Source organism: Adiantum capillus-veneris, chromosome 1 (assembly GCF_014529385.1).
Source record: "Adiantum capillus-veneris isolate H3 chromosome 1, ASM1452938v2, whole genome shotgun sequence".
In the NCBI taxonomy this organism is placed as follows: domain Eukaryota; kingdom Viridiplantae; phylum Streptophyta; class Polypodiopsida; order Polypodiales; family Pteridaceae; genus Adiantum; species Adiantum capillus-veneris.
Genome location: NC_140931.1, coordinates 21,105,492 through 21,120,800, shown reverse-complemented (window position 1 = coordinate 21,120,800; position 15,309 = coordinate 21,105,492). Strand labels below are relative to the sequence as shown.

The window sequence follows — 15,309 nt, the reverse complement described above, 5'->3', positions numbered from 1 at the left end:
ACACAAAAAAGGTGTGTTCTCGGATTCCTTCTCGTAAATCAGCCCCGTCTACAACGTTTATGGGCTGAAAACAGAGAAAAACAGCAGCTTGTCGTGATGGAAACACGCTCCGTAGGCACTTCTTCGCGAGGGAACTTGCGCACTGGGTCTTGGCGACATCGGGTACACTTGGGACAATCATGGGCATCACCGGCAAACGTCTTCTTTGCGGGTGAACTCTGAAGCAGCATCTCCTTCTTGCAAAAACTCATCCTCCCCTCTGAGTGAGGGTAGTGATGCTTTTATAGCTCCTAGCCACGGGCACGAATAGCTTCTTCCGTAGAGATCACGGCCAGTTTTTTTTTTCCGTTGTACTGCCAGAAAAAGAGAGAGAGAAAACGTTGGCTGATCTCTTGCCTTATTTATCAGATGGCTGCCCACTTATTAAGTGGGCGGCCGGTGTATTTTAAAAATAGTCTCAATCTGCCCAAAAAACTCAATAAAACCTTATAAGTTAAAAACAATGCTTTCACAGCACTTCCCAGGTGTCCCTTGATGCAATCACACGCACAGTTGCAATGCAGACATAGATTTCCTCGCGGGAAAGCATCTGCTTTCTCGAAAAACAATCCCGCTTTCTCAGAAAGCATCTGTTTTTCCTCAAAGTTTCCTCTGAACCCATCTTCATTCAAGTGCTTGCTTTTCCTTGTGCACAATACCAACACAGTTCGGAATTTCCTCTTGACTATGAATATCCCATTTCCGATGCACCCGTCACCCACCTTGTGACGCATCAGGATACCCATCACCTAGTCCTTTCCTACCGAACTTACAGTACAATCTCCTTTGCGATGCTCTATGTCACCCATCCTATGACGCATCAGAGATGTCTGTTCTCAGATGGTCGGATACTTCTTCCCGATGCTCCCTATCACCCATCCGATGTGACGCATCAGAAGTACCCCGTCCTGGTGGACTTACAGATATTCCCGTTCACAGTGCTCCCGTCATTACTTTGAATGACGCACTAGGAATACTCTGTACTAGGATGTCTCCAATGAGAAAAACCCTCTCACTTAAAATTCCAATAATTCATTTAGACTTATTTTTCCTGGTACTCCAAGCTAGAAAACCCGCTCACTTATAAATCCAATAATTCATTTAGAATTATTTTCCTGTTAGATAAAGCCAATTTAGCAACAACTAGAGTGTGTAAGGTGCAGCGGAAGTGAATGTTGAACTTTGCTCAAGATGAGTGCTCCGAATTGTGCTCAAGGTTCCTTTTACTTACGGAAGGGAGAGCCTTTCATTCCTTTAGTGAGAGAGTGCAAGTAATCACAAACAAAGTCGATAAACACTGTTAACGAAGGTGCTGAGACTGAGATAGAGAGAGAAGAATACGACACCAGAATGTTGTCAAAACCCTCCTCCGAAGGCCCCACTCTCTATGGCGAGCACGGTCTACTTATGATTGCACAGATCTCTGCAATGGTTGGACTTGCCGACGATGTCAACGACGATGTCGACGACGATGAGGACGACGACGACACGGGCTGAAATCTGAAAATGCTAAGGGCTGAAATCTGCAAATCTTTATCTGCTGAATTCTGACTCTATGTCGGTGACGACGGCGGTGGCGACGATGTAACGACGACGCCCTGAAAACACAGATGCTGAAATTTGCATTTTCCGGGCTGAATCTGTCAACCTTGCGGAATCTGACCGTGCGGCGAGGAACTACTGCGAGAAGGTGAGATCTGCGAGGTTCGGGGTTCTATTGTGAAGTTTGACTACTGAAAACTGAAAACGCTGATGCTTGTGGGGGTTCCGTCGCAAAGATCTGCAAAAACGCTGAAGTGCCTTGCAGATGCAAAAACGCTAGGGCTGAAAATGGTCAAGCTGTGGAGAATCTGCTAACGTTGGGTTTCTGCTTGGTCTGCTATCGCCAGGAATCTGCAAGAGCAAAAACGTTGGCTGATCTGGTCCAAAAACGCTCGCCTTCTGCTGTGATGCAAAAACGCTAAGCCTCTTGGGGGTTCTGCTGAGAAGTTGCCAGTTGAGCGAGTGCTCCTGCTACCTCTTCTCCAAAAAGTGCTAGTGCTAGGTTTGCTTATATACAAACTTAGCAAAATTGCCCTACTTACTTTCCAACAAAAGTCACTTAAAAATAATAAGTGAAAAATGTCAAAAACAGGGAAAATAGGTCTATGCACTGTAAAAATGCTACTGATGGGATCTGACTGGAATCTAATGGTCATGTTGTGTGCAACCAGAGAATATGGATCTAATCTAAGGGACATGCACGGTCTGCGAACAGACTCACAATAGTGTCAGATCACTTCCTATTCTAGACTGAACCCTGGTCACGCTGTAGCTTGTCCACGGACACATAGGGTTGGATGTGTCACATGACATCCCCTCCTTTTCAAAGTGAGGTACTGGTACCGAACTGTATGTGTTAGGTGCAGCGGAATGATTGTTGCGCTTTGCTCAAGATGAGTGTTCCGAACTGTGCTCAAGGTTCCTTTTAGTTCTTATGAAAGGGAGAGCCTTCCGTTCTTAATGGAAAGTGCTATGATCACAACAAAGTGGATGGACACTGTCGTGCAAGTGTATGAGACTGAGAGATAGAGAGAGAAGAGAGATACGACACCGGAGACGTTGTAAGACCCTCCTCCGAAGGCCCCACTCTCGTCGGCGAGAGTGGTCTACTTTTGATTGCACAAAGTGGGACAATGACGATGCAATCTCGGACTATGCCGATGACAACGACGGTGATGACGACGACGGCTTGATGGCTGAAATCTGAGATCTTCTATCTGCTGAATTTCCGGGTTGTTTCGGTGGCTAAGAATGACTGTTTTGGCTGCGTTTTTCGAGGCTAAAATTGGGGGAGCTTCTGCAACCAATGGGGATGTATCTGCTACCTTGCTATAGGCTAAAAACCTGCGTTTTTAACTGCTGAAATTCTGCGTTTTTAACTGCTGATGTCGCTAGCTGAAAACGCTGATGACTTGCAGGCTTGCTGGCGTTTTTGGGCTGAAAACGCTGATGATGGCTGTAGCGTTTTTGGCTAAAAAACGCTAGGGCTGTCTACTGCTGGCGATAGGAGGAATCTGCAATGGCTATGTTGTTGATGATGCTGACGATCATGCAAGACTGGGAAAAACGCCAAGGATCTGGGAAAATGCCCGGCAAGGATGGGGATCCAAAAACGCTAGGGGTGCTGGGGGGGGGGAGGGGGTTACTGCTGAGAAGTTGCTTGTTGAGCGGGAAGCTCCTGCTGCCTCTTCTGCCATTTAGTGCTAACTTGGGTTTGCTTATATATTAACTTAGCAAAATTGCCCTTCCTACTTTTGTTGGAAAGTCACTTAAAAATAATAAGTGACAATACCAAAAATGGGGAAAATAGGCTAAATGCACTGGAAAATTCCCATGACTGAATCTCATGGATTCTGAAGGGAATACTGATGATCATGCTGTGTGCAACCAGAGGATATGCATCTATGCTAAGTGACTGGGCATGTACGGTCTACGAATAGACTCACAAAAGTACCAGATCACTGCTAATCTAAACCGATTGGACTGACGGGAACCCTGCTATGGTGTAGGTTGTCAACGGACACATAGGGTTGGATGTGTCACGTGACATCCCCTCCTTTTCAAAATGAGGTACCGAAACCGGCCTGTTCAATCCAAAAAGGGCGGTAGACTTTACTTCAAACCTTGATTTAGCTTTCACCCATTTAATTTGTCGTCCAATTTACCTGTACTTTCAAGACACAACAAAGGGGAGAGGGATACAGGCTGCTAGATTGCACCTGTATGAGTAGACCGACACCAGATTGGCCCCTAACTTAGGCGCCCCTTTCGGTATTTCTTTATTGTTCAAAAGAGGGAATAAACGATGTGGATCCCTACAAGCTGCCCCGCACACACTTGGCTGAATTTCAACTGTTCCGGCCCGATTTCGGCAACATAACTGTACTAGGACCCTTCACAGTCAGTATTCCCACGCATTGACTGACTTTCCCGACGCATACGGGCACTTTGCAAAACCTGGCGAGAATCTGCAGCACGCTGAATTCTCTGTTTTCTACCCTGAAAATGCGTCAGATCACCTGTACAGCAGTCCCCTCGCGTCCCCGAACCTCCTGGGGTAATTAGGGACCGTTTAGGGCCAAAACCCTAAACCTGCAAAAATACACAGCAGGCTGTAATTTACTGTTTCGGGTTCCGTTTCGGGTGCCGGTCGCATCCGTAGCAAGTCCTCGAGCTCCCGCACCTGTAGGGCTACTTGCCCTTTGAATCGGACGAGATTTCTCGCGTGAAACCTCTCCAAATTCACCTGTACCTGCGGGGGATTAGCCGCTAGCTAATCCAGTACCTGTGCAAGAGGCTCTTGCCTCGGTAATCGCGCATGAACCCACACAACTGTACATTGGTCAAATGAAAAGCCCACTAGAGGGGCATAACATGCTGCCATAGGGGAGAGAGAGGGCAGTGCGTAGCGTGCAGGGCATCACTCCTAGCATCGCACTGTACATAGGAGGGAAAGCAAGCACTCCATAGCTCTTAACCTGTGAGAGACAGACTGAAAATGAGCCCTTCTCCTCTCTAAAATCAGCGCCCCCTTCTCTTGCGTGAGGAAAGTGCACCAGAAGGTGCCACTTGGCACATTTATAAGCATTTTCACGTTTCGGGGTTGCCGCCTAAAAATCTCCCAACCGGTCGCCCAGTTGACTTCACGGCAGAGTAAGAAAATGTTCTCCTTGTCATTCCGGAGGTAATGACGCAAACACATTTTCAAGTCCCAAAATAGCAGTTCCCTAAATTTTAGGAGATGCTGCCATTGTATCTTTCTAGGTCGTCTGACCCTCTTTGTACATTGCAGCCACACCCAGAACTAAAATATAGCCTCTGTAACAAAGGATTCCAATTTGGCTAGTCAATGACCCCACTTGGCTAACCATAGTCCTTGTCCAACTTTAGTGCTCTCTTGCCCTCGGGCCTGGACTCCCTCTGGACAGTTCCACACTAGCTATGCAATGCAAGGCAGTTAGATTTCCCGAGGGGTGTTTCCAAAAAGTGAAAGTAAATAGATAATAAGAAAGAAATCAACAAAAAGGATAGATAGTAGTCACACGCTAGTGACAGGTACTGGTACCGAACTGTATGGCGTCGATGGAGATCGCCAATAGCATCCGGAATCCTTGAAGGGACTCTTCGTCGGCCCACTCTTATGTGTGGGTCGTGCGTTACTTGAACTTCATAAAGGTGTGCAATGCTTGCTTCTTTGGGCCGCGCCGAAAGCGACACAAAGTCTTCTGTGGCTCCTTCCGTGCTTCAACTTCGTCTAGAGACATGCTTCGTTCTTCTTCAAGAATCTCCATGACTGAAAATTCCTAAAACCACTTCCAACACAAAACCATGAACATACCCATTTCATGTAAAGTGAATGGAAAAAATCTTGTCTTCGCTAAAGACTGTGTATGCAATGGAGATGAACATAGAGACGGAGTGACAACCCGTTCATCAAACACATGCAAACAATGAGATCGAATCTTTCTCTGATGATCTAAAGCAATCAACTATGGCAATTCACAATGGAAATGCCCATGCTTGGTGCTCATACTTTCATGTGCTCGTTCAGAAACTGTGTCATGCCAAGGAAGAGACATGGAATGTGACTTCCTGACATACATACTTTTCAGCTTTTCATGAAAAATCCGCATACATTCGTGCTCATCCATGAGAGAAACGTGCTCAACATACAATATGTCATGCCTAGGAAAAGAAATCACATAACGATGCTGACTAAAATACAAAAAACGATCACGAATGAAACACTCGTACAATGCGTGCGTATCAATCATGCGAACACATAATACTTCCTGTGAGGGTTCTTTGGACCTAGGCTCGAGAGCCAAGATCGCTTCTTCCTAAATGATCAAATCGTCCCATCGTCCTGTGAGGGTTCTTTGGACCTCGACTCAAAAGCCAAGATCGGATCTTCATGATTGATCGAATCTACAACGAGGTTAGCTTTAGAAAAAGCATCCACTAACACATCATCCTTGTCAATAATCACATCTTCTTCATGCAACTCATCATGCCTGTGAGAAATCACATCTTGATCATGCAAATCATCATGCTTGTCATTGTCATTCAATTTATCATGCAAATCATTGGCATCCAAATCATCATGCTTGTCTTTGTCAATCAAATCATCATCATGCTTCACACAATCATGCAAATCCTGTGTATCATGCTTTGGAGAAGAAGAGACTGAGACCGTCTCCTTTCCCCAAATCTCTTGCATCTGTGCCTGAACTTGAGAATAGAGTCGCCAAAACTCTTTGTTGTGTTGGTCGCTCTTTTCTTTGAGGGCTTTGTTCTCACGATCAAATTCTGTTTGTCTTGCTTTGTACTTTCGATCAAATTCTGCTTCTCTTGCATTGGCTTCCAAGTGTGCTTGCTCGCTCTCACGCGCTATGGCTGCCATTCTTTCTTGGTATTGGCGCTCTATGGCTGCCATGTCTTCTTCGTAGGCTTTTCTTTTTGCTTCTCGTTCGGCATCTCTTGCTTTGTCTTCTAACTTCTTGTCCATCATCCTCTTGTCGAAAGCCTCCATAGGAGTTAGTGCAATCCTCGTCATAGTAGATGGAAAAGGGGGAGGGTCGGAAAAACCTCCTAGTGGGAAAAATTCTTCTACGCCTCTCTCATGCTCATCACCTCCAAGCGAAGTATCCATTCCGCTTCGAGTGATGATCATTCTGAAGTCGTAGGTTCTTGTGGGTTCTTGTGGCCTTGGGTTCTTAAGTTCATGAGGAACTTGGGTTCTTGAGGGTCTTCGGTTCTTAAGTTTACGAGGAACTTGGGTTCTTGGGAGTCTTGGTTCTTGGGGTTCTTGAGAGTTTTGAGGTTTTCTTTCGCTTGCAAACCGCGTTTGAGAAGGATCTTCTCTTCACCCGAGTTCTACTCCTTTCAGCGGGCGCACCCCTTGGCGGCCTTGCGTTCACACCAAGGTTGCTTTTTCCCACCTCACGTCGATTGGCCGGCCGCTAAGTGCACGGTCCGCTCTCAATGAGTGAAAAGAGACACAAGGGGAGGCTGGACAAGCCCTTCTTTCTTGGGATTCCTGTCACTCTTCAACAAAACACGATTAGGAATCGACACGCCCAAGCGAACTTGGGTTCGTGCGACCTCAACAAGCAAAAAAAATTATTGTGGTTCTTGTGGTTCTTTCCTTGAGTGATACAGAACACTGCCAAAGCTCTGATACCAATGTTAAGTGCAACGGAATGATTGTTTGCGCTTTGCTCAAGATAAGTGCTCCGAACTATGCTCAAGGTTCCTTTTAGTTCCTATGGAAGGGAGAGCCTTCCGTTCTTAATGGAAAGTGCTATGATCACAACAAAGTGGATGGACACTGTGCGTGCAAGTGTATGAGACTGAGAGATAGAGAGAGAAGAGCGATATGACACCGGAGACGTTGTAAAACCCTCCTCCGAAGGCCCCACTCTCGTCGGCGAGAGTGGTCTACTTTTGATTGCACAAAGTGGTACAATGACAATGCAATGGACTGATGCAATCTGGGACTATACTGATGACGACGACATTGATGACGACGACGGCTTGATGGCTGAAATCTGAGATCTTCTATCTGCTAAATTTCGGGGCTGTTTCGATGGCTGAAAATGATTGTTTTGGCTGCGTTTTTCGAGGCTAAAATTGGGGGAACTTCTGCAACCAATGGGGATGTATCTGCTACCTTGCTATAGGCTCAAAACCTGCGTTTTGAACTGCTGAAATTCTGCGTTTTTAATTGCTGATGTCGCTGGCTGAAAACGCTGATGACTTGCAGGTTGCTGGCGTTTTTGGGCTGAAAACGCTTATGATGGCTGTAGAGTTTTTGGCTGAAAAACGCTAGGGCTGTCTACTACTGGCGATAGAAGGAATCTGCAATGGCTATGCTGTTGATGATGTTGACGATCATGCAAGACTGGGAAAAACGCCAAGGATCTAGGAAAATGCCCGGGGAGGATGGGGATCCAAAAACGCTAGGGGTGCTGGGAGGGGGGGGGGGGGGTTTACTGCTAAGAAGTTGTCTGTTGAGCGGGAAGCTCCTGCTGCCTCTTCTGCCATTTAGTGCTAACTTGGGTTTGCTTATATATTAACTTAGCAAAATTACCCCATCTACTTTTGTTGGAAAGTCAGTTAAAATTAATAAGTGAAAATACCAAAAATAGGGAAAATAGGCTAAATGCACTGAAAAATTCCCATGACTGAATCTGATGGATTCTGAAGGGAATACTGATGATCATGCTGTGTGCAACCAGAGGATATGCATCTATGCTAAGTGACTGGGCATGCACGGCCTACAAATAGACTCACAAAAGTGCCAGATCACTGCTAATCTAGACCAACTGGACTGACGGGAACCCTGCTATGGTGTTTGTCCATGGACACATAGGGTTGGATGTGTCACGTGACAGTATGGCGTCGAGGGAGATCGCCAACAGCGTCTGGAATCCTAGAAAGGACTCTTCGCCGGCCCACTCTAATGCGTGGGTCATGCGATACTTGAACTTCATAAAGGTTTGCAACGCTTGCTTCTATGGGCCGCGCTGAAAGCGTCACAAAGTCTTCTGTGGCTCCTTCAATGCTTCAACTTTGTCTAGAGTCCTGTGTCTACCTTCTTCAAGAATCTCCGAGGCTGAAAATTCCTGAAACCACCTCCAACACAAAAACATGAACATACCCATTCCATGTAAAGTGGCTGGACAAATTCTATTCTTTCGAAAAAACTGTGCATGCAATGTAGATGAACAAAGTGACGGAGTGTCAAGCCGTTCATTAAACATACGCAAACAATGGGATCGAATCTTGACTTTCTGATCTAAAAATCAATCAACTGAGGCAAATCGTAATGGAAATGCCGACGCTTGATGCTCAATCCTTCTTGTGCTCTTTCTGAAACTGTGTCATGCCAAGGAAGAGACATGGAATGTGAATTCCTTGGATGCAAACATTTCTTCTTTTCATGAGTAATCCGAATACATCCGTGCTTATTCATGAGTGAATCGTGTTCAGCGTACAATGTCATGCCTATGAAAAGGGATCACATAAGAACGGTGACTAAAATACAGGAAAGCATCACGAGTGAAACACTTGAACAATGCGTGCTAACTAATCATTCGAACACATAATACTTCCTGTGGGGGTTCTTTGGACCTAAGCTCGAGAGCCAAGATTGGTTCTTCGTGATTGATCAAATCTTCCTGTGGGGGTTCTGTGGACCTCGACTCGAGAGCCAAGACCGGTTCTTCGTGATTGATCAAATCTGCAATGAGGTAAGCTTCACCTAGAAAAAGCATCAACTAAACCATTATCCTTGTGAACAATCACGTCTTGATCATACAAATCATCATGCTTATGAGAAAACACATCTTGATCATCATGCAAATCATCATGCTTGTCATTGTCATTCAAATCATCATGCTTATCATTATCATTCAAATCATCATGCTTATCATCATGCAAACCCTGTGTGTCATGCTTTGGAGACGAAGAGACTGAGAGAGTCTCCTTTTTCTGAATCTCTTGCATCGGTGCCTGCACTTGAGAAAAGAGTCGCAACATCTCTTTCATGTGTCGGTCGTTCATGGCTTTTCTTGCTTTGTTCTCGCGATCCATTTCTACTTTTCTTTCTGCGCATTCACGATCAAATTCTGTCACTCTTTCTGCTCTTCTTGCTTCGCGTTCTAACTTCCTGTCCATCATCATCATGTCGAAAGCCTCCATAGGAGTTAGTGCAATCCTTTGTGTAGATGGGGAAGGGGGAGGGTCGAAAAAACCTATTGGTGGGGAAAATTCTTCGTTGCCTCTCTCATGCTCATCACCTCCAAGCGAAGTATCCATTCCTCTTTGAGTGATGACCATCCACTGAAGTCTTGGGTTCTTGTGGTCTTTGATTCTTAAGTTCACAAGGAACTTAGGTTCTTGGGGGTCTTGGTTCTTGGGGTTCTTAAGGGTCTTGAGGGTCTTGAGGTTCTTGAGATTCTTGCGGTTCTTAAGTTCTTCTTTAGCTTGCAATCTGTGTTAGAGAAGGATCTTCTCTTACCCGAGCTATACTCTTCCCTGCGGGCACACCCCTTGGCGGCCTTGCGCTCACACCAAGGTTGCTTTTTCCCACCTACGTTGATTGGCTGGCCGCTAAGTGCACGGTCCGCTCGCAATGAGTAAGAAGAGAACAAGGGGAGGCTGGACAAGCCCTTCTTTCTTGGGTTTCCTGTCACGCTTCAAAAACATGATTAGGAATCGACACACCCAAGAGGACTTGGATTACGTGCGACCGCAACAAGCAAAAAATTTATGTGGTTCTTTCCTTGAGTGATATTGAACACTGCCAAAGCTCTGATACCAATGTAAGATGCAGCGGAAGTGAATGTTGAACTTTGCTCAAGATGAGTGCTCCGAATTGTGCTCAAGGTTCCTTTTACTTACGGAAGGGAGAGCCTTTCGTTCCTTTAGTGAGAGAGTGCAAGTAATCACAAACACTGCCAAAGCTCTGATACCAATGTAAGATGCAGCGGAAGTGAATGTTGAACTTTGCTCAAGATGAGTGCTCCGAATTGTGCTCAAGGTTCCTTTTACTTACGGAAGGGAGAGCCTTTCGTTCCTTTAGTTAGAGAGTGCAAGTTCTCTCCGTCGTTCCCAGCATGTGGTGCATCAATTGGTGGCCATGGTGATGCCTACGTGTGGCTCTTGCCTGATGGTACGCGGCCCTTGCCCGACCATGTAACATGGCTAATATTTGGAAGGGATAAACAACTCCCCCTGTGGGCCCTATGGTGTGTCGAAAAAAAAAAAGTAATCACAAACAAAGTGGATAAACACTGTGAATGAAGGTGCTGAGACTCAGAGATAGACAAAGAAGAATACGACACCAGAATGTTGTCAAAACCCTCCTCCGAAGGCCCCACTCTCTATGGCGAGAGCGGTCTACTTATGATTGCACAAATCTCTACAATGCTTGGACTTGCCGACGATGTCGACGACGAGACGGACTGAAATCTGAAAATGCTAAGGGCTGAAATCTGCAAATCTTTATCTGCTGAATTCTGACTCTATGACGATGACGACGGCAATGGCGACGATGCAACGACGACGCCCTGAAAACGCAGATGCTGAAATCTGCGTTTTCCGGGCTGAATCTGTAAAGCTTGCGGAATCTGACAGTGTGGCGAGGAATTGCTGCGGGAAGGTGAGATCTGCGAGGTTCGGGGTTCTATTGTGGAGTCTGACTACTGAAAACTGAAAAACGTTGATACTTGTGGGGGTTCCGTCGCAAATATCTGCAAAAACGCTGAAGTCTTGCAGATGCAAAAACGCTAGGGCTGAAAATGGTCAGGTTGTGGACAATCTGCTATGGGGTTTCTGCTTGGTCTGCTATCGCCAGGAATCTGCAAGAGCAAAAACGCTGGCTGATCTCTTCGGGGTTCTGCTGAGAAGTTACCTGTTGAGCGAGTGCTCCTGCTGCCTCTTCTCTAGAGAGTGCTAGCGCTAGGTTTGCTTATATACAAACTTAGCAAAATTGCCCTACCTACTTTCCAACAAAAGTCACTTAAAAATATAAGTGAAAAATGTCAAAAATGGGAAAAATAAGTCTATACACTGTAAAAATGCTATTGATGGGATCTGATTGGAATCTGATGGTCATGTTGTGTACAACCAGAGGATATGCATCTAATCTAAGTGTCTGGACATGTACAGTCTACGAACAGACTCACAAAAGTGCTAGATCACTTCCTATTCTAGACTGACTTGACTAAACTGAACCCTGGTCACGCTGTAGCTTGTCCACGGACACATAGGGTTGGATGTGTCACGTGACACAGTGCTTGCCTCAGATGGACGTCAAGTTTCTCTAATGTAAATAAGTCATGTGCAATTGGCAATGTGGTCGTGTTAGCATCTTGTCTAGAAAGTTCGACATCTACAGTCATCAACTATATGTGGAAACTAGCATGCGGACCCACCCGTTAAAAATGCATCTAGAGGCCGTGGAGAATGTACCCTCGTGGGATCACATGCCTCTAGAGCTGGTATATGCTTTTCAACTTGATTTGGGAATTTTTCCCACCCATGTTGGATGGGAACTTTTACACAGTTAAAGATTTTGATTGGAGCCAGAGCGTGCACAAAGAAGGGGGAGTGCTTTTTCTTTGAGGTGCAAGCTGAGGGCCCCACGGGCCGTGTTCAATGTGAGACGACTGTGGTCTTGGAGTGCACATTTCAGAGGATTAGAGTGCTTGCCTCACATGGACGTCAAGTTTCTCTAATGTAAATAGATAATGTGTGAAATTACCAATGTGGCCGTGTTAGCATCTCACCTAGAAAGTTCGACATGTGCAGTCACCAACTATATGTGGAAACTAGCATGCGGACCCGTTAAAAATGCACATAGAGGCCATTGAAAGTGTACCCTCATGGGATCGCATGCCTTTGGAGCTGAAATATGCTTTTGAACTTGATTTGAAATTTTCTTCACCCCATTGTGGATTTTTAGGCTCAGAAAAGTTCATTTAAGGGTCAAAAAACTACCAAAAATAGTTGTAAAATAGCCTAGAAATTTATACAAATTTGGGTCAAAAGTGGCCAAAAATGCCACATCAATCCCGATGCTATGATTGTTGAGCTAGGGGGTGGCTTGCTTGATTCGAATATCAGCACTTTGAGTACAAAAGGGAAGAAGACAACAGCACACATCACTGGGACCATGTCTCAAAACCATATACACTCAATGGCCACCTCTCAATTTTTCCTACCTTTGGTGGGATTCCAGGTTGAATGCCGATGGAGTTGTTTGTTGTAACCAAGAATATTTCCTATGCTAAGCCACGTTGGAGTTTCTCTTTAGTAATGTGGGTGGCAGTCGGTAGGCGGCAATATCGATATGTGGAATGTAGATGGTGGGCAATCAGCAATGAATGCAATGTAAACTGGCCATGTGTATAAACTTTCCTACATTATAGGTACACGCCATTGCCATGAGCCAAGGCATCCAAAGTTGTTATTATCTACCCGTACTCCTTGTAAGCTTGATTTGTCTATATTGCCATCTCAGCTCTACCTTGAGAGCGCATAAGTAGACAATGTCATTATATTGCACTTTGTTGGTAATTAAATTTTTCGTTCTCTCATTTGTCAAATTTGAATTGTCCCCCTACTCTCTTTTAATACAAGATCCTATTAACTGCTAATATTTCTTATTAGCCAATGGTATGATGATGAGTGTGGAGCACTCTATAGATGAGACCGCACCCTGCGAGCCATAGTGACTATCATAAGAGCGAGAGACATGGAGAAAGGAGAGGCTCGGCCGCCACAGTGAACTACAGACGCATGCAAAGACACAACAGATAGAGATATTCCGTTTCTTCTTGGGCAAGAACAATCCCATTTCATGCGGGAGTTTAGAGAGCCTCACACAGCAACACCTAATGAGAATGCACATACATGGCACGCCTATGCTGAGAGCTTATACAATATCCCACGTCAAACACCTATACCACAACCACCGGAGCGTCGACCCACCACTGCTAGCTTCTTCACTCCAATGATGGTAAAGGGAGCTATCACAGAGCAAGAGACACGGAGAGAGAAGAGACGCTCGACCACCGTGAAATGCCGATGCATGCAAAGACACAACAAATGGAGATATTCCACTTCTCCTTGGGCAAGGGTAGTCCCATTTCATGCAGGAGTTTTAGAGAGCCTCGCACACCAACACCTAATGAGGATGCACAAACATGGCACGCCTATGCTAAGAGCTTATACAATGTCCCACAATAGGCACCTATACCACAACCACCGGAGCCTCGACCCACCACTGCTAGCTTCTTCACCCCAATGATGATAAAGGGAGCTATCCAATGCCTCCACCACATTTGAGCAGTTGATTACAAGGGTGAACACCTCACTTATGAAGTTGGCTCATTGGCCCCCTTTCTTGCTTACCTATTCAACTAGGCTCTCTCAGAGGATCTACAAGCCAAGTGGACAATAGACACCATTGTGCCGATTAATAGAGCAAAGGACATGCTCGATCCGAGCAACTATAGGACTATCATGGTTGGCCACATCCTAATTAAACTCTATGAAGCAGTGCTACATGTAGAGTTGAGCTCTTCTGCACATTGTGAGGGCTTGAGAGCACCACGATAGGCAAGCTTCAGGAGAGCCTTTTCTACCATGTCTTCACCTTGAGATGTTTGATTGACCAGACAAGGGTGCGGAAAAAGAAGCTATATTGTTGCTTTGTGGATTTTCGCAAAGCCCTTAACATCGTGCCACGAGAGAGGCTATTCAAGCTCCTATAGTTCACTTGGAAGAATCCATTGAAGATGCTCACTTGTAAGTATTTCCGAGGCCACAGAATGCCTATAATCTGAGTAACTCATGACCTAAAGATTGTCTTTCCAATTTTCCTTAGAGACTGCCTCATGAAGAAAAGGGCATCCAAGTTCTGGTTATTCCTTGTCAAGGGTTCTTCAATGTTCAAGCTTGCATCACAGTTATAATCATGGGTAATGCCAATGCGTGGCTCTAGGTGACAATGAATGAAACATGGGCTTTGCTTCAATCACGCATATGTGTGTGCGCGCGCGCCTGTGTGTGGTCTCGGGTTACCTGAGTGCGAGAAGGTGAAGCCGTACACGCTTTGCAAGACCATTCTCTTGAAATGCGGCTGAAGACCAGAGTTGCACAGAAAGAAGCTGAGAATGGAAGAGAGGCGCTGCCTGTTCCCGCCATCACCTTGTGAGTGCCTCCAAGGTGCTCAGGTTATCCGAAAAAGTTTAGCGTCCAAGAAAAAAACGTGTCGATTTTAATAATCATTTAATATAGTTTAACGTCCAAGAAAACAAGTGTCGATTTAATCCTCTCTTCAAAGTCCAAACTAGTCTTGCTGTGTCCACAAATTCTATTCTATTAAACACAATTGGGGCGGAAGTCAACTAAGGCCGTTATAGTAAACTAAAAAACCATTTTTGTGTGAAATACCACTAGTCTTGCTCGGTGGGTGTTGCTATAGAACATCTATAATAAGGCATACGCAGACGGTTATCACAACGAGTACTTGCTTAGGTGGTTGTGGTTGTAGCTTGGGTTGATGAGCATTTGGAAGAAGCAAGTTGTGTCCCATAAAGCTAACTATACAACAAAGGCCTCTTAAAGGGGGTAATTGAATTGAGCAAAAGGGTTGCAGCTTAATCATTTTGCTTAAACCCTACTCTTTAACTTACTTTGGTAGTTGTTTGTAGA

General features: G+C 45.3%; 1 protein-coding gene across 5 annotated transcripts in view; it reads right to left on the bottom strand.

The window, feature by feature from the left end:
- Positions 1-14,857, bottom strand: part of LOC147464399 (Lycopene beta/epsilon cyclase protein) — a 77,968-nt gene extending 63,111 nt beyond the window's left edge. For 2 of the 5 annotated variants that reach the window (XR_015188430.1, XM_086514672.1), the window contains exon 1: positions 14,677-14,857. Coding sequence is in view for 3 of the 5 variants with exons in the window: in XM_086514672.1 (XP_086370798.1) it covers positions 14,677-14,799 (123 nt within the window). In the remaining 2 variants the exon portion in view is untranslated. Of the gene's footprint in view, positions 1-5,151; positions 6,010-14,676 lie in introns of all 5 variants that reach the window. The other 3 variants (XM_086514641.1, XM_086514651.1, XM_086514659.1) reach the window with 2 other exon arrangements.
- Between the last annotated feature and the right edge of the window lie 452 nt (positions 14,858-15,309).